The 19,065-nt window shown below is 44.7% G+C and overlaps 1 protein-coding gene across 1 annotated transcript in view; it reads left to right on the plus strand.

Moving 5' to 3' along the window:
- IQUB (IQ motif and ubiquitin domain containing) overlaps positions 1-19,065 on the plus strand; it is a 52,632-nt gene that overhangs the window by 6,245 nt on the left and 27,322 nt on the right. Inside the window, 5 exon segments of the mRNA XM_075599899.1 lie at positions 10,149-10,843; positions 13,900-14,034; positions 14,982-15,149; positions 17,283-17,458; positions 18,293-18,448. Of these exon segments, the coding sequence (XP_075456014.1) occupies positions 10,204-10,843; positions 13,900-14,034; positions 14,982-15,149; positions 17,283-17,458; positions 18,293-18,448 (1,275 nt within the window). The 5' untranslated portion in view covers positions 10,149-10,203.

A 19,065-nucleotide genomic window follows, 5' to 3' on the forward strand; every position in this document is an offset into this window, starting at 1 on the left:
ACCCTGAACAGCTTTTTGGTGTCAAATCTGAAGTTAAGAGCTGCGTGTTGTAGGGGTGAGGAGTTTGTTTAGTAGGCGGGTAACATGCCCAGAAAGTATTTGAAGGAAAGACAGGAAAAAGGTACTTTGCGCATGGATTCAAAGGATATCCAATCTAGTTTTTGGAGAATTTCGCAGTGGTGTCTTGTAGTTACATTGTAGGACAAAGCAGCATAATGTATTGAGTTGTAGGTGGTTTCTAGTTTGCTAAAGTGAGTTTGGTAGGCTGTACCATATACAGCTCAACCCCGTTATAGCGCGATCAGCTACAATGCAGATCCGCTTAAAACACGGTTTTAGTGTGGCTCTTGATTTCATAAGCCAAGAATCAGAAGAAGATCTACCTTTCTTATGTAACGGGTATTCCGTATGGCCTGACCCACCCAATCTCACATTGGCCCCTGTGGTCTAACCAGTCCCCATTACATGGTTGTGTCTGGTGGTGCACCTGTTGGCAACAGGACTCCTGAGTCTCCCGCATGATGGTGTTTGGGGATTGTCAGTCCAGACAAGCAGCTGAGGTAGTGTGTGCGAGTCCTACCTATATCCAGTGCAGCGCCTCCACCTCATCAGGATGGTTCTGATGCATGGGGATGGTTCTGATGAGGAACTCCTCTGTGGTGCCTTCCTCTGCAGAGGAATTCCAGACTCATACATGAGGGTATCTTTTATCAAGGACATCTTTATTGGCATGGTGGTATGGGCCAGCTGCCCCTCAAGGCTAGCAGCTTAGCCGCTCATTCCTTTGCTGCACTCCATTAGGAAGGTCCCTTCTCCTCTAATAGAGTTGCTCTCCACCTCTCCCCTTCGGGAGATTCAACAGCTTGTCTCTCTGCTTTAGCTGCACACTCTCACAGCTCTTGCATCAGACACTGCAACACTGTTGCAGACCTCCACATGACTCTCCTGAACAGTCAGAACACCAACAGGACTGAACTCCTAACTTTAGGCAGTTCTGTGTCTTATATCACCTCCAGAAAACAGACACGCTCTGTGTCACTAAGGGTGGACACAAAGCATGTTGTCACTTCCTTTGGGACATATGACACCTCACCAGGGTTTGAGGGCAAACCTCCATGATTGTTGCTGGCAATCCTGCATACTTACCAGGTTTTCTGCCAGCATGAGAAAGAGATATGTACACCAATTTTACACATGGCTACATTTAATTCAATTTTGCCTGCTTTTCATGATTCATGGATCTTGCTGCCAGCGCCCCCCCCTCCTCCTCGGCTCCAGCGTCAAATGATCCCGCGGGGTCATGTGACGTAACGTTGCCATGGTAATTTGACACCGATTACCATGGCGAGGCAGTAAAAACACAGAGACACACACGTCTGCATACATACAGTATACAAATACAGTATACAAATTCCTGCAAAGCCAGCTGCACTGGCAGAGATCTGACCACGAGTCTCTGCCAGCTCTGATCTAGCAGTGTCTGGATCACTCTGCAACTCTCCCCCCACCCAGTCCTGACAACTGAAGTCCCTGGCAGAGAGGCACAGAGGGATGGTGGTATTTTCGGTGCAGTTTGAAGACAGAGGGACCCACGACGATGCCATGTCGAACTCTGATGCTGAGGATGTGCTGATCAAGCCTGCCATGCCCACTCACAGCAGCGCTGCCCACTCTGCAGCCAGGCTGACCCATGCACTGCTCTGGTGTGTGCCCACCTGTTCCGTTATGTGTTCAGCTGTACTATGTCTCCAGCGATGCACTTTCTGAATAGTTGGCTTAGGGACTATTTGTTCCTATAAAGTACAGGCAATTTGGCATAGCTTTTGGATGTCCGAATATCAATATGCAACCCAAATGTTAAATAGGAGTCAATCCATATGCCCAGATATTTAAAATTTAGGTCGTGTTTATACTGAAAAATGCACGCGGTGTGTGAAGTGGCGCCATGCGGCGCCAAAACAAGTAGCATACATAAAATGAAAGTGCTCATGGCGACGGTCACGGGCACGGTACTGCAAAGCGGATAGCTGGGGAAGAGACATCCAAATTTGTTTTTGTCTGGTGACGGTTGTGTCACGTGAGCAGTTCAGCCAATGAGGTGTGACTAGAGAGTTGTTTCTGACCTTAGCTTTGTCATTGGTAGATTAAGAAATTTAGCCTTACTCCCAAATACCATTGTAACGGTTTCCCCCCCCCCCCCCCCAATCGCACATTGGCCCGGGTAATCTAACCAATCCCCATTACGTGATCGTGTATGGTGGTGCACCTGCAAGTAACAGGACTCCTGAGTCTCCCGCTTGATGGTATTAGGGGATGTCATCAGGACAGGTAGCTGAGGTAGTGGGTGCGAGTACTACCTATATCCAGTGCAGCGCCTCCACCTCATCAGGATCTGTGCTTCCGCAGGGAGATGGTCCTGGTGAGGAACTCCTTCTTGGTGGTGCCATCCACTGCTGAGTAACTCCACACTCACACAGTGGAGGTATATTCAAACAGGGCATCTTTATTGATGGTTGGTATGGGCAAGCTGCCCCTCACAGCTAGCAGCTCAGCCACTCATCTCCTTGCAGCACTCCATTAGGAAGGTCCCTTACCCTAATAGATCTGCTTTCCACCTCTACTCTTAAAGAGATTCCCCAGCTTCTCTGGCTGCTGTAAGCTCCTCTCTTGAGCTGCTTTGTCTCTCTCAGCTCCTCTAACTCTGCTGCGTATGCTCACTAACTCACAGCTAGCAGGAGACACTGCAACATTGTTGCAGACCTTCACGTGCCTCTCACTGAACTGAACAGCACAACAACAGGAAACTGAACTTCTAACTTTAGGCAGTGCTGTGTCTTATATCACCCCCCCCGGAGAACAAACATGCCCTGTATCCTAAGTGGGAACACACTGCATGTTGTCACTTCCTTTGGGGACATATGACACCTCACCAGGGTGTGAGGGCAAACCTCCATTGATTGTTGCTGTCAATCCTGCACACTTACCAGGGTTACTGCCAACATGAGAAAGAGATATGTACACCAATCCTAGACATGGCTACATTCTCCCCCTGGTGGAATCCCAACGTCCTCGCTTGGGAACCTAAATTTGCGGAACCTTCCTTCAGGTAGCACTGCAAAACATAACAACACATTATTACAGTACATATCTTTTCTCAAAACATTTAACAGATACATCCTAACGTAGATGTGTAACACCCAGAATTATTCCCTTTTGTAGAACCCATGACTGGTACCCCCATACCTTCTCAAGGTGGCTTGCGCACAGCATGGTCCACTGGGCTTAGAGCATCAATGCAGTAACACTCTGGGTGACACACTGGACACCCACAATCAGCCCATAATCCTGGCATGGATACTAATGGACTGAAAGGATCATGCCCATAAACCTCCCTAATGCATCTCCTGGAGATGTAGACTATCCCCTCTTGACTACACCACTTCTCATCTAACCCGCCAGGATCCCAATTTTCTTCTCCTAATCCTTCCTCTTCATCAGTGCCATATCCCCTATCTTCATCAGGGGACCCCATTTCGAACTTACTTTCTCCCTCCCATGGATGGTGAAAATAAAGTAACCACTTTTGGCCATCCCTAATAACTCTTTCTGACAGTGGGGGCACATAGGGGGTTCCCTGGGCAATAGGCACAATATGAGCAACATTACCCAAATCCCCAGATGAAACTCCCAATGTTCCTGGGGACCCAAAATTTGACCCAATGCTCTTAGAATCACACCCCACCATAACAGTACGATTGTCATCATCAGTGCAGTATAACATTCTTTGCATAGCCATTTCCCTCCCCGATCCCTCATCGTATGTAAAGCACTCGCCCCAGTCCAAGTTTTCCCCTGTCCATTCTTCAGAAGTGGCTCGGGACTCCCCAGAAATGGCTCGGGACTCCCCAGAAAACCCTTGGCTAGACTGGGACCCATAGGAAAAAGTGACAGGGGCATGGGTTTTAACTATGGCCGGGGGTTGGGCATAAGGAAAGACTGCCGACATACGCGGGGCTACGACCTGCAACTTCTCGCTACCTTGCCCAGTACCATCGGACTGGCACTCCGGTTCATCCGTGTCATTGTTCCCAGGCTTCCGCAGGGCCTGCCGGCTCTTCCCGGACCCCGGCGACCTGGTACAGCTGCTTGGCCGCGAGGACGCGGCCATCTCGCGGAACTCGCCGCCATCTTGCGTTGGGTTCCCAACCGGAACCTCTTCCTCCAGAACGACGTCCGCCGCCGGAAGTGATGGTTCTGCTCTCCGCTCCGTTCGGGCCTGGGCTAGGCCTTTCTCCGCCGTTGCCACCACCGGCGCCTGTGGAGGGTAAGGATGTATCTCACCGCTCCGTCGGCTCGGGATGGGTTCCTCTTCACCGTCTGTTCCGCCAGTCACCACGGCCGTGGGACTCCGCCTCTCAGGTTGTTTCTGTACCGGCGACACGAGACTCCGCTCTGCCGCGACACAGGTAAGTGCCGGTTCTTTCACAGCACCGCTGTAGTGGTCCGCCGGTATGCGCATCACCACCGTCGTTGGGGTCGCTTGCTCCTCGGCCGAGGAGCCGAACTCCCACTCAGGGAGTGGCACTCCTGCAGGGGATCGACAGTGAGATTCCAGGCTCTCACCGCGGTTGTGGGCCCCTTTCTCTTGAGGCTCCTTTGCAATCATTAGAAGCGATCCCCCTTCTCCAGGATCAAATGGTTCTTGCTTGACCAAGGGCGGAGCTTCAGCCGTCAGCTTGGCTGTGTCCGCTCCCGCCTGACCGAGATGGGGACCCCTCCCCCTGGTGAAGATTTGGGGAGGATCACACAGATTCACGTTATGGCCCCTAATTGGCTCTGAGTCCGTCACAGTCTCTGAGGGCGCGGCTACAGCTTTCGCGCCATACCTCCCCGCAGGGTGTGGTTTTCCTTGTGGCGCCAATCCTGGCCAACTTTCTGCAATTTTAGCATTTGCAGCATTTTCTGCAACTGGCCCACGCGGTCTCCCAGAGAAGCGGGAACCGCCATTTTGGATCGCTCTGCAATCCATGTTAGCAGCAGTTGTAACTTCATGTTTCTCTATCTCATCCACTAGCTTCTTCCAGGAAAGGGGGTCACCCCGTATCCAGGAGCACCTCATCCTGACTACAATAGGATGGTCAGGTATTGCTCCTCTCAGAAATTGATCACAACAGTACACATTCATCTCAGTGGCCGTAATACGATCCCTTTTCCGCATCTCCCATAAGACTGTTATAATGCGCAAGAGGAAATCAGATAACTCCTCCGTCTTTCTGACGAAGACTGTAGTACCGCTTCATCACTTGTCCTATGTCCTCTTCACACGCAACGGACTGAGTGAGCATTACTACTGACTCCGCCACCGCCATTTTGGTTGCTGTGTTTGTTCTGATTGTACATGGAGCTCCTCTCTGCGGGGCAGCTGCCATACCGATACAACTACCATGCCTTGTGCACCACCATGTGTACCTAATGTAGATCTGACTCGTGTTTGCACTACCTCAGGCTAGGCTCACTCTTGCTGTGTCTGCTGTATCTCCTTCCTCCCAGTCTGTACTCCCTTTGGTAAGTGATCTGGAATGGACTAGAGTACTCTTCCATGCAGTACTTGGGCGTCTACCTACTGTTGGCTAGCCTAGTGCAGATCCTCTCCAGAATTCCTGACCACGTTAACAGGCTATCCCTTCAGGCATCCCACCCCTAGCACTACCTCAAGGTGACTAGGACAGCTATAGCCCCCGGCTCCAGACTCACTAACCCCTTAGGTCAGTCTAGGGCGTGCTTTGCGAGGTTTTTCGTTCTCCTGACTACCCCTAGATTTTCCCTTTCCAGCACAGAGTGGCAGCAGACACTCTCCCTGTTTCCTATTGTGTGCCTAGCAAAAGCCTGTCCTGTTAACAGGCCTCTCAGCAGCGCCTCCAATTGTAACGGTTTCCCCCCCCCCCCCCAATCGCACATTGGCCCGGGTAATCTAACCAATCCCCATTACGTAATCGTGTATGGTGGTGCACCTGCAAGTAACAGGACTCCTGAGTCTCCCGCTTGATGGTATTAGGGGATGTCATCAGGACAGGTAGCTGAGGTAGTGGGTGCGAGTCCTACCTATATCCAGTGCAGCGCCTCCACCTCATCAGGATCTGTGCTTCCGCAGGGAGATGGTCCTGGTGAGGAACTCCTTCTTGGTGGTGCCATCCACTGCTGAGTAACTCCACACTCACACAGTGGAGGTATATTCAAACAGGGCATCTTTATTGATGGTTGGTATGGGCAAGCTGCCCCTCACAGCTAGCATCTCAGCCACTCATCTCCTTGCAGCACTCCATTAGGAAGGTCCCTTACCCTAATAGATCTGCTTTCCACCTCTACTCTTAAAGAGATTCCCCAGCTTCTCTGGCTGCTGTAAGCTCCTCTCTTGAGCTGCTTTGTCTCTCTCAGCTCCTCTAACTCTGCTGCGTATGCTCACTGACTCACAGCTAGCAGGAGACACTGCAACATTGTTGCAGACCTTCACGTGCCTCTCACTGAACTGAACAGCACAACAACAGGAAACTGAACTTCTAACTTTAGGCAGTGCTGTGTCTTATATCACCCCCCCCGGAGAACAAACATGCCCTGTATCCTAAGTGGGAACACACTGCATGTTGTCACTTCCTTTGGGGACATATGACACCTCACCAGGGTGTGAGGGCAAACCTCCATTGATTGTTGCTGTCAATCCTGCACACTTACCAGGGTTACTGCCAACATGAGAAAGAGATATGTACACCAATCCTAGACATGGCTACATTCTCCCCCTGGTGGAATCCCAACGTCCTCGCTTGGGAACCTAAATTTGCGGAACCTGCCCCTCACAGCTAGCAGCTCAGCCACTCATCTCCTTGCAGCACTCCATTAGGAAGGTCCCTTACCCTAATAGATCTGCTTTCCACCTCTACTCTTAAAGAGATTCCCCAGCTTCTCTGGCTACTGTAAGCTCCTCTCTTGAGCTGCTTTGTCTCTCTCAGCTCCTCTAAGGCTAAGGTCCCGTTGCACGCGTCCGCACGGCTGGCTTGCTTGCCGGCGGCGCGTGCAACTCGCTGTACCGCGATCTGCGGTCTACAGGATACTTTTCTCGGAGCGGGGGGGCGTGGCCAAACGGGTCGGGGGGGGCGCGGCCATGACGTGAGGGGGCGCGGCCATGACGTGAGGGGCCGGAGCGGGAGGTGGGCGGGAGTGGGAGGATTGACAGGGAGGGGGGGGCGTGGCTTGAGCGGAGGGACCCGCTACTCTTCCCCCCCCTCCCTCCACGGGCTGCCACGGGCTGCAGGTAAGTAAAAAAAACACACACACGCAGGCACTCATACATACATACATACATACATACATACACACACACACACACACACACACAGACAGGCACTCACGCACTCATACACACACACACACACACAGACAGAGACAGGCACACACATACACACACTCATACACACACACACACAGACAGGCACTCAGGCACACACATACACACACACGCACGCACTCAGACACACACACAGACAGGCACTCACGCTTTCACTCCACACTCCTCCCCGCTCCCCGAAGCCTCTCCTCCTCCCGCAGCTTCCCCTCCCCATTGGCTCACAGCCACACCACGTGACGCGTCAACGCTAGAAAACACCATTCTGTGGTGTCTCCTAGCGGCTGACGCGCCACAGCGTGTAGTCAGCTGTGCCGCCAGGGGGGACCGGGACCGGCTCGCGAGGATTCCCCTGCTGGTGGGGAACTCGCTACATTGCCGCCCGCGCCAACGAGCGCAGCGGGTCCCAGGCCTAACTCTGCTGCGTATGCTCACTGACTCACAGCTAGCAGGAGACACTGCAACATTGTTGCAGACCTTCACGTGCCTCTCACTGAACTGAACAGCACAACAACAGGAAACTGAACTTCTAACTTTAGGCAGTGCTGTGTCTTATATCACCCCCCCCGGAGAACAAACATGCCCTGTATCCTAAGTGGGAACACACTGCATGTTGTCACTTCCTTTGGGGACATATGACACCTCACCAGGGTGTGAGGGCAAACCTCCATTGATTGTTGCTGGCAATCCTGCACACTTACCAGGGTTACTGCCAACATGAGAAAGAGATATGTACACCAATCCTAGACATGGCTACACCATAGTTAATTTTTTGTCAATGTTTAAAAACAGTTTGTTTTGGGAAATGCAGTATTCAAATCTTAAAAAATCAGATTGAAGTATGTGTCCAAGGTCAGTGAGGTTAGAGCTGTGTGTATATAAGATTGTTTCGTCCGCATACAAGTGCATTGAAGCTGTCTTACAAGCTGTTGGTAGATCATTTATGAAGACTGAAAAGAGTAGGTGCCCCACAGCAGACCAATGCGGAACCCCACGGGTGACATCCAAGAGGTTAGAGATAGAGCCTGAGATACTGTTGACACATATTGGGATCTACGCGATAGGTAGAAGTGAAACCAGTTTAAAGCATGTTGCCCTATTCGAGAGCACTGAAGCTTGTTTAACAAGATGCATGGTCAATAGTGTCAAAAGCCTTTGCAAAATCTAGGAACATTGCACCAGTAAGTTGTCCCAGATCCATTCTACACTGGTTCTCATTGCAAACTTAAGAGGGAAGTTACCATGGAGAGGTTTCGGCAAAAACCGAATTGGATTTGGCGGAAAATTGTCTTGTTATAGTAATCGCTTAATTGGGAGTGGACAATTAAGTGATTACTATAACAAGACAAATTAATTAATATGCTTCAATATGCTGTAAAGATGTTTCCGCTTGCTTGGGAAAATGTAAGCTCCATTTATTTGACTGGGGCTCAAATCTTCTGAACAAGGGGGGATAGCATTATAACATATTAAATAAAGGCAATGATGTTGTTGATTATAATAAAAATACAATAAACTTGAAAGTCAAATTGTCTTGTTTACATTAAAAACAGTTTAACTATTCATATTTTTCATTAAGTCTTACCTGTGAAATGCTAAGCAGTAAACATATTTAATGGCAATGATAAACTAGCACACTTTTTAAAATAACATAAAATGTCTGAAAACAAAGTACAGCATATCTAACAGTAGAGGCCAACTTTATTTTCAGGCGTGCCTGAATAAATGGCTTAAGTAAAGCTAAGTACACTACAAAGCCCCCAAAATCTGTGTTGCCATGGGACATTTGCTAGTGGTTGTTTCTTTTCTCCAAACCTGCCCGGCTCTAGCGCCATATACTGTACATCTAATTTTTTTCTGATTCTATTGTTGGGAGAGATGTGGAAATCCCCTCTATAAGGACGTTGCTGCTGGACTTGGAAAGAGTTTTTTTTAACAATTTTGTATTTCATACTTGATTTATTTTGGTTTGCTAACACATTGTATTGAATTTATTTATTTTTAGATAATTAGCGCTCTCTTTTTCTCAAAGCGTGCCAATAAATTGGCACAATTTTTTTGGCGGGCCAAAACTAATTTGGGGAAGAACTTACTATTAATTTGAATTATTTAAATTGATTTGATTTATTTTATGTTTTCAATTGTTAAAGGAGTTATTCAAATTGTGTTAGTTTTCAAAATGTATGTAAATATTCATCTTTCCGCTGTCATGTTTTGTAATTCTAAGGATTTTTGTATTGTTCCTTTGCTTAATCGATTTTTTTCAGTCAATTTCTCTTTTTTGCTCCTTTATCACGTGGACTATTCTAAATGCCGTCGCGGGCCACAGGTTGGCCACCTCTTCTCTGCACACTATATGTATGTATCGATCTATTTAACTATCTACATGCACATAAAATATGTTGGTCATGACATTTGTAAACCATACTTACATTGCAGTTTGTATTTGCTGTACTTACTACCTGTAACTAGTGAACCAAAAGTACTGTATAGATGGGATTTCAGGTGTGTGTAGTAGACTGAGGATTGTACTAGCATTTTGCAGCTATATTTGTGCTTTAATTGTAAAGCAACAAACATGCATGGGTTATTCCAGGTACAGTAGCTCACATTTATGTACATAAATATTACCCTTGAACACACTATGATCACTTATTACATAAAACTGGATGTTATATGTTTATGCCATGCCAATAAATAAACTATGGCCATTTAAAAATATTTTACTCTTTTACTTAATGTTTTTCTTTAGTAAAGACGAACCAACTGACCAAATTGCCGGCAGGAAAAAAACAGGAGAGACAGAGATGGAACATACAACTCAATTAACATCTCAAAGTTCAGATGTAGAACAACAAACTGATATGGATGAGAGTCAGCCAGTTGCAAATCATGAACTAGACCAAGAGACAGTTTTGAATGAAGAACAAGTTGCTCACAGCGAAACAGTGTTGGAAGACCAGCATCCAGTTGTTGAGGGTGAGGGACATCCAAGTGTCAACCAAGAGTCATCTCTTGAAAAAGAGGAGCCATCGTCTGTGCAGCAGCAATCAAGTGCAGATCAGGAGATAGTTTACCAGGTACTTCAACCACTTGATATGGAGAAGACAGCTCTCCAGGAACCACAAAGCAACACAAATGATCAGGAGCAATCAAGTTTAGTATTGGATCAGGAATTAGTTATAATAGAATCACAGAGTGCAGGAAACACATTTGCTAAGCAAATAGGATATCAGATTAATCAAGAGTCAGTCACTGAGCAACAAGAAAGGGCAAAACAGGATCCCTCAGCAGCAGATGAAGAAGATGTAGAGAAGTTTCTAAGTTTAATGGAAGAGGAGCAGACAATTGCAGAGGAACACAATGATAATCAAAAACAAGGTTTTGAGGATGAAGCTGAACTTGAAAATAATTTGTCTCCAGATGTGACTAATGCTACAGCAACAGGTATTGTATTAAATGGTTTTCTATCTTTCCTGTTGTATTTGAATTTTAACATCTCACATTGGTTTATGTGGTAAATACCAAAATACGTATTTCAAGGATTTTGAAATGAAACTTCTTTCGTGGCACTGACATCCACAAAAATCTCATAGGAAGAAAAACTGAAAATGGTCACGAAAATAATAACGGAAGTGACTGACTGCACATGGGCAGAATTGTATTCTGCGCATATGCATAAACGTTGCTGGTATTTTGCGCATACGCACATCCATTCACGCTACTCAGCGCATGCACATACTAATCTGTTGTATCCCGGTCATGCACAGGAGAAACTGCAAATATTCTTTCCATACTGAACACATGCGCACTAGGTCCCATCCACCTCCACACATGTGCGGCTCACCGGAAGCACAGTACCGCTGCCTGTGAGTGTGTGGTGAGTGTGTGCAGGGTGCTGTGACTGTGTGTAGGGTGCTGTGACTGTGTGCAGTGTGTGTGCAAAAAAAAAAAGTTTTTTTATTTCGGGGTCCACGCTCAAACTGCGTTATAACGGGGTTGAGCTGTATATATTGATAACTGCTATGTATAGACTTATTATCACTCTGGACAGATTACACAAAAAGGAAAAATAGAGCTACGCTAACCTATTTATGGGTTGGTGGGAGGACCAATACATTTGGTCAAATAACATTTTCGGACTGAACCTGGTGCTATGGCGATGCTATATTGATGACGTGGTCATTGCCATGGGAGACCAGGTTTATCAACACCTTTTTATACCGGGATCATATGATTGAGCAAAGCAAGGAGGTAAAATAAATTGTAATTTATTTCAGGAAAAGACATACACACAATGTAACACAATTAACACACTGGGAACGGGGCTAACGAATAAACTTGTCCTTTAAACTAAATTCACAAAAATGACCTCTGTAGGAACCCTTTCCAATGACCGGTATGTACTCACAAAAGTCCTGGAACTGATTTTGGCATGCAATGCCAGCTGCGACCGCTACGTTCTCAAAAAGCGGGACTTTGAAAATTTCTTGAGTCAAAATCTTTGAAGCCGGCTCGCGTCTATTCAGCACAGAGCATCTTTGAATTTGCCGCTATTGGTTTGGCGCTTGGAATCTGCGCTCCTGATTGGCTGCAAAGTTTCTTATGGGTTTCAGTGTTCCATTCACAAACCTCTACAGCCTATCAGAGCATGGGAATTATCCTGTCAGCCAATCACCGATTTGCCGGTATTGTAAAGCTGGATGGGCACCTTTTCTCATTCTGCAAAGGGGCATGCACCAACCTGGCACCTCTGCCTCTTTGCATACTGAGTCCCCCGTGGCTCCAAGCTCCACAGAGTCTGGGCTCTGGCAAATGGTGGCCGGATAGCCCTGTGTTAGCCCAGGATGCGGGTACTCAAGCATGACTTCAGTTTCCCTCCCCGTCTAACACCTTGTCATCCCTGAGGCTTTCAAGTCCGGAATCCGAGCAGACCCATAGGCACCAAGCTTGGTAGTCATTTGGTCCCTTGGAATCCATGACTTAGAAATCCCACAGTTCATTCACAGGTTATCAGTACATATCCCTATTAAACATAACCCTTTAATAAAATATAATGTGTCCTGTATTTTGTGTGATAAAAATGTGTAAGTCCCTGTTCTGGTGTCTGGGATGGAGTAAGGGTATATATTGCCTAAACTCACTAGCCTCATACTTGGCACACTCTATAAATAACTTTTAAACTTTTTACACACTCTCAGCGTTTTATCATATAGCTGGAGCATCCCCTGAACCCCTATACCAGGTTCAGGGTACCTGGGCATGTAGCTGGGCACCCCTCCTTATACTAGGGATCCCCCTGTATGTTGCAGGTGTAACGCTTGTTCGTGTCTGGTCTGACCCACCCAATCTCACATTGGCCCCTGTGGTCTATCCAGCCCCGTTACATGTTCGTGTCTGGTGGTGCACCTGTAGGCAACAGGACTCCTGAGTCTCCCGCATGATGGTATTCGGGGATGTCAATCCAGACAGGTAGCTGAGGTAGTGTGTGCGAGTCCTACTTACATCACGTGCAGCGCCTTCACCTCATCAGGATCTATGCGTACGCAGGTAGATGGTCCTGATGAGGAACTCCTTCTTGGTGGTGAGGGCCCCTGGAGAGTAATTGCAGACTCACACCATGGGGTTCTCGTTGAACAAGCCATATTTATTGTGCGTGGTGATAAGGACCAGCTGCCCCTCACAATCATTGCCTCAGCCGCACATTGCTCCGTGATCACCTTTAAAAGGTACGCCCTCCCAATGGAGTGGGATTCCCTCTCTCCGCAGGGAGATCACCCCTGTGCCAGGTCCCTGGACACAGTTGGCCTTCTCTGGCTGGATATAGAATGGTGCCACTAGTTACTGCACTAGTGGGCGCCTTTGAACTTGCTGCTTCACCTTGTAACACCAACCCGCAGCAACCACACTAACTTTAGGCAGTGCAGTGCCTTATATACCTCAGGAGGCAGGCACATCTCTGATGTCAGTAACCATGGACTCAGAGCATGTAGCCACTCCCATCCATACATAGGGCACCTCACCAGGGAGTGAGGGCAAACCTCCATGATTACTGCTGGCATTCCTGTAACTTACCAGGTTTTGCTGCCAGCAGGAGAGATGACTGTAGACATTGTTATGCATGGCTACACAGGTTTACATTAACCTCTTCATGCCCCATTTACCTTGTCTGGATTATGCTGCAGCATAGTCTGAAGGAAAGAGGGGTTACATAAGGATGTTTGTACATTAGTGGTCAGTATTACTGAACAATTATCGTCATTAGTAAATATATATTGTATATGGAATGATCTGAAAAATAGTACATTATGGTTTAAATATTTTTTTTTATTGTATCGCTTATATTAAGAAACTTAATTGTGTAATCGATAGATCATATGTTTAACATATGAAGTTACAACTCTTCTGGTTTGATATTGGATTGGTGGATTTCAACATTTTAGCATTATTTATGTGATAGGGGAGTGCTACATAAAATATTTTAATATAATTTAATTTTTCAGTTAAAGTTATGCTAGTTCCTGATGGTCAAGTGGTCACCATGGCATTTTCCATTGGCTATTCTGTGGAGAGTCTTAAAAAATACTTTGCATCTCAGCTGAAAATACCAGAAGCAGTGATCCGGATAATGTTTGAAGGTATGTTTAAAGAATTGCAATGTTAAATACAGTTTCTGGGGGTAAAAATTATGGACAATTTTTGCAAAATCAAAAATGTAATGCAGAATAATTGGTCAGAAGAGCTCAAACATCAATGAGTTTTTGTAAAAGAGACATGCATTAAGCAAATATGAGCAACATAATAAAATCTACTATTTAACTTTACTCGCCATTTTGGTAACTTTAGCTAAATTATATTTCAACTAAAAACCAAATCAAAAGTTTTCTTTTTTATATCAATTAAGGATGATTGTAATTATAATTTTTTTTAAACTGCTTTCCAAATATATTTGGAAAGCTATTAACCCTTTGGATGCCAGAGTGGCAGCAACACCAGAGTGCCACAGCCCCTCTAACACATGGGTGCACAAAAGTTTTGCCCTGCACCCCCCTGCCTGCTCTCCCCCACTGCTTGTGCCCCCTTACCTTGTCTGAAGCGTCAAATGACGCTGCGAGGTCATGTGACGTCATGTGACCCCCATGGCCGCCTGAGTCAAGGTAAGTGAGTTACAGAGGCCTTGCGCAGTCCCCTGGCATTTAATTTAAATTCTTTGGGGTAGAGAGCAGGGCCTCTCTAAGCATTGCGCGCCCCCCAAAAAAATCTCGCAATTTGTTTGCGCAACCCTGCTCTAGCATATACTGTAGCGATCACTTCACTGATGACGTCTTCCTCTTCCGGCCAGAATGCAATCTCACCTATAAGCCATGGGGCACCCAATGGGTTAAATATATTCAATTGTGAAACAGTCGTGGCAGAGATTTTTACAGCCAGGTCTTTACATTGAAACAATGTTTTTCAGAAACTGGGGCCTACAGTATATGCTAAGATGTCATGTAAAAAATATTTTTTTCAGTGCTAAAAAGTAACCATACAAAAATGTCCACTTACACCAAAAAATAATTAAACAGTTTCCTTAAATGTTTAGGACGTGCAGTTGAGGACCTGAAGACCTTAGTGGATCTTGGAGTCACACCACATGGAACCATTCAACTGGAGATGTTCTCACTGGATCCGGAAAACTACCCAATCAAAGCAATAAAACTTCAGCATGAATACAGCATGCCAGATGTCATAACTGTCAGGGTACAAACAGGTCTGACACCTTTTAGCAATAATTGGTTTAGATTTATATTTATTTATATTGCCAACGTGGGAAGCGGGGTCTCCTGAGCTGAACCACATTAATTTCAGCTTTGGGGCACCCTGCTTCCTGAGATACTTACGTCCGTAGGCTGTGTCGGTATCTCCTTGAACCTGCCATATTATGTGCCCAGCCGGGGTTGCTGCTGGCATGACCTACAAAAGGTAAGTACTGGAAAAAGCAGGGGGTCTCTGTACCTGAAATTACTGTGCTTCCTATCAAATGCTAAAAAAAAAAACCTAGGTGGAAATGCACCTTTTAACCTTCTTTGAAAATTCAATTGTCTTCCATTTTTAGAATTCCAACAGTTTTAATTATGATTTTTTGAACAATTATACTGTATATCACTAGGATTTACAGTGCATCATTATGTATCATTACTAGTATCTTTTCAAAATTGAGGAAGGCTATACTTTTGTTAAAAAAAGCATTGTATATGTAGCACCATAGATCAGGGGTGCGCAAAGTTTCTGAGCTCGTGCTTCCCCCATTTCCTGTGACCCAGGGTCAAATGATGTTGTGGGTCATGTGACGTCACATCACCTGACCCTGCAGCGCCATTTGCTGCACGTTACAATGGCGACGCGCACGTCATATGACCCCAACGCGTTGCCATGTCGACGCCTCCAGAAGCCTACTGAATCCCGGTAAGTGGAGGTTGAAGAGGCCTCGCGCGGTCCCTTGACATTTAACTTAAATGCCTCGGGGAAGAGTGCCAGGCCTCTGCAACCGCTGCACCCCCACAAAAAAAATCCACGCTCCCCAGTTTGCGCACCCCTGCCATAGATAACTAACACTCGTGACTCCAGAAGAGACTCAATCTCAAACCAAAACTTAATATTAAAGTCACTCTCCTTTCAAACACACGTGTTCGCTATCCCAAGCAATTACATAGTCGAGATCCTAGAAGACTGTCTGCAATCTGGTGCCGCCAGTCTTCAGGCACCGAAAGGGTTAAGATATTAAGTAAAAATCTTTCATGCAGGCATTAATATTACAGTTTTTCCTAATTGGGATATAGCTTACATACAGGGGGTCAATATTTTAATGGAAAACCTGTGGAAAAAATGTACCAGATGTATTCAACATAACAAATGTTATTACTTTACATTGGCTTTTTTCTTTGATGTCTGGTGCAAGTTTTTCCGGGAGCAGCACTACTTTTACTGTTATACACAGACCCCATGAAATATGCACAAGTTTTTATGCAAATTACCTTGTAAGTAACGATTACAACGTTAAATTAATTTTATAAGTACATTACATTTCTTATGGCACTGTACTCATCTACTGGTACCCTGCACAATGGGATATTTGCAGAAATGGCAAATATTCCAGATGTGCACATAAAACGTCTTTATATTGTTTGAACTAAGGGGAGCACTAACTGTTATTAGTGCAGCTTTCCAGTTACTGTTGTTTGCTCCTAACACAGCATTTAGCAAATCTAATATTGTTCTGTAACAGCGTGGAAAAAAACTAATTTCGAGTACTATAACTATTTACACGTGTGAAAGTATCTATACCTTCAACTTTGCAATACAACTCTTAACTCTAGAACATTTTTTTTTTTTTTGTGGCTACCAGGCTTTTGTTTTCTTTGCTTTTGTCATTCTCTCACCCACACCAACCCGAGGAGAAGAATCCATAGGGCTGTGGTGTACCACTTTAAAGGACATTTTGTACCACCTGTGCTACTCGTTCCACAAGTTTGGATTTTCTGCTCCAACAGAAATCTTGTTATTTAGGATAACGGAAATTTAGCCATGTTAAATCCACAATTATACAATTTAACTACATTTTGCTGAGTAAGCATAACAGCTGTTCAAAGGAAAGTACTGTACATTGTTCATAAGCAAACCAGCATTTAATAAAAAAACAAGATCAAATATGAACATGGAAAAGATCAAATGAGAGCTGGTCCTCAATCAAGCCCATATGAAATGTTACCTTCACAAACAGAATTAGAAAAGAAAGACCAGCTGTCTAGTACAAATTAGAGCTGCAAACATGATTGTTAAACTGTTGTGTGTTTTGTGTGTGTATTGTTTCATTTTTCTCTGTGAATGTGTCACATTTGTGTAGGTGAAGAACCATGTCAAGATCTGGTTGTGGAAATTGAAAGACTGAACTACCGTAAGCCTTATCTGGGTGGATATCGGCATAAAGTGACTGGAGCAGTGTTTCATCACGCAGGTACACAAACTGCACCGAAAAAGAAACCAGATAAAGGAATTGTAGTGTTTTGTAGAGACACACAGGTACGTTTTTTTTATGACTATTGTTGAATATGTAAATATATTCTGTAAATATTAAATAAGAAAACAAACTCTCTGGGACATATGTACAGCATCAAGGCAAAAGTGATCCAATTTTGGGGCACCATATATGTGAAAGAAAGAAAGAAATGCTATTAAAGTCAATAGTAATGTTTTCTTTGATATACTTTGTACGGTTTATTTTGCCCCAGACTTGAACCCATTTTACTTTGATACATAACTCAAAATATATCCAAGGCAGAGCTAATTATTCTGCCCAAGAGGGGTTACACTACGATCAATTCAGGCCCCGAGCATGTTGCCTAGATGTTACTCTCTCTTTCACCTCTCATATTCAGACATTTAAAAAATTATGCTATTTTTTACATCTGCAGCATTAGTAGAATCTGTCCTTTCCTCCGTCACTCTATAGTTTGAACACTAATGAATGTTGTCTTCCTCCCCTGACTCAAATATTATAAACATCCTTTTATCTGTCACATTAAACACGAAAAGACTCTAGAGTCAGATTTATTTACTGCACTGAAAAGGAGTGTAAAAGTTTTGAACTAGAGCAGGAGAAGCTAAGAAATTATACCTTCTTAGGTATAGTGAGTATGGTATACTCTTCTTAGGTATGGAGAGTGAACTTAGTGATGAAATGCCAATTCAAGATGGCAGTTAGAATCTAGAAAATACATACGTCAAATTGTCTCAAAATGTATTTAGTAACTAAAAGATATAACGTGCTGTATATTGTTTGAGCTAAGTTAAAACAACGCATATCAATATTATTTGTTCTAAACACAATTATATCTGTGCTTCTTTCCCCTTCAGACTGTGACTGAAAAGAAGAAGCTCCAGCAGTGTAGAAATGCAATGTCTACACAGATGACAAAGATTGGATGCTATGTGGCAAACTTAACTGATAAACTGCTAGAACCGAAACAATATGTGACAGCCGAGGAATACCATGCCCGGAGACGAAATGCAGTACGTTTGTTTCCAATGGGAGTCTATGCAGTCGGGGTTTTTTCAATATAATTTGTGGGCTAATAGACTGTTGCACAATTCCACTGTGATTGTTTTCTGTAGCATTTTCAGCTAATAATTGGTGGCATAATGGTGCTGTTACCTTTGCATTCCATACCATTTACTTCTGAGGGCTGCTTATAGTTGTGACTGTAGTGATCTTCAAATCAGGCCTAATATAATTTCAACTCTTACTGCAATACATATGGAAGTGCCACCATAAGGGGAATAGAAAATTGTTTGTCTTTTGGGAAGTAGAAATGAGAAAAAATAAATAGAAAAACAAGGGGATTAAACAAAATGCAAATATATATTCCAAATTTGGCTGCAACAGTAGAATAATTAAGTAAATAGTAAAGGCAGGCTGCAACCCTTTTGAAACTGTAGCTTTAAAGCATTTCCAAATTCACATTAGCAATATTAAATTATTTTCAACTATTGTGTTATCATGTTACACAAAAACATAATACTTGGCAAACAACTGAAGGGAAAATATTTTAACATCTTTAAATTTGTTACAGTATGCTATTTTGTAATTTGAACGACTGCTGTACATTTAGGTTCATTGCTAAACATTC

Source organism: Ascaphus truei, chromosome 5 (assembly GCF_040206685.1).
Source record: "Ascaphus truei isolate aAscTru1 chromosome 5, aAscTru1.hap1, whole genome shotgun sequence".
Lineage (NCBI taxonomy): Eukaryota > Metazoa > Chordata > Amphibia > Anura > Ascaphidae > Ascaphus > Ascaphus truei.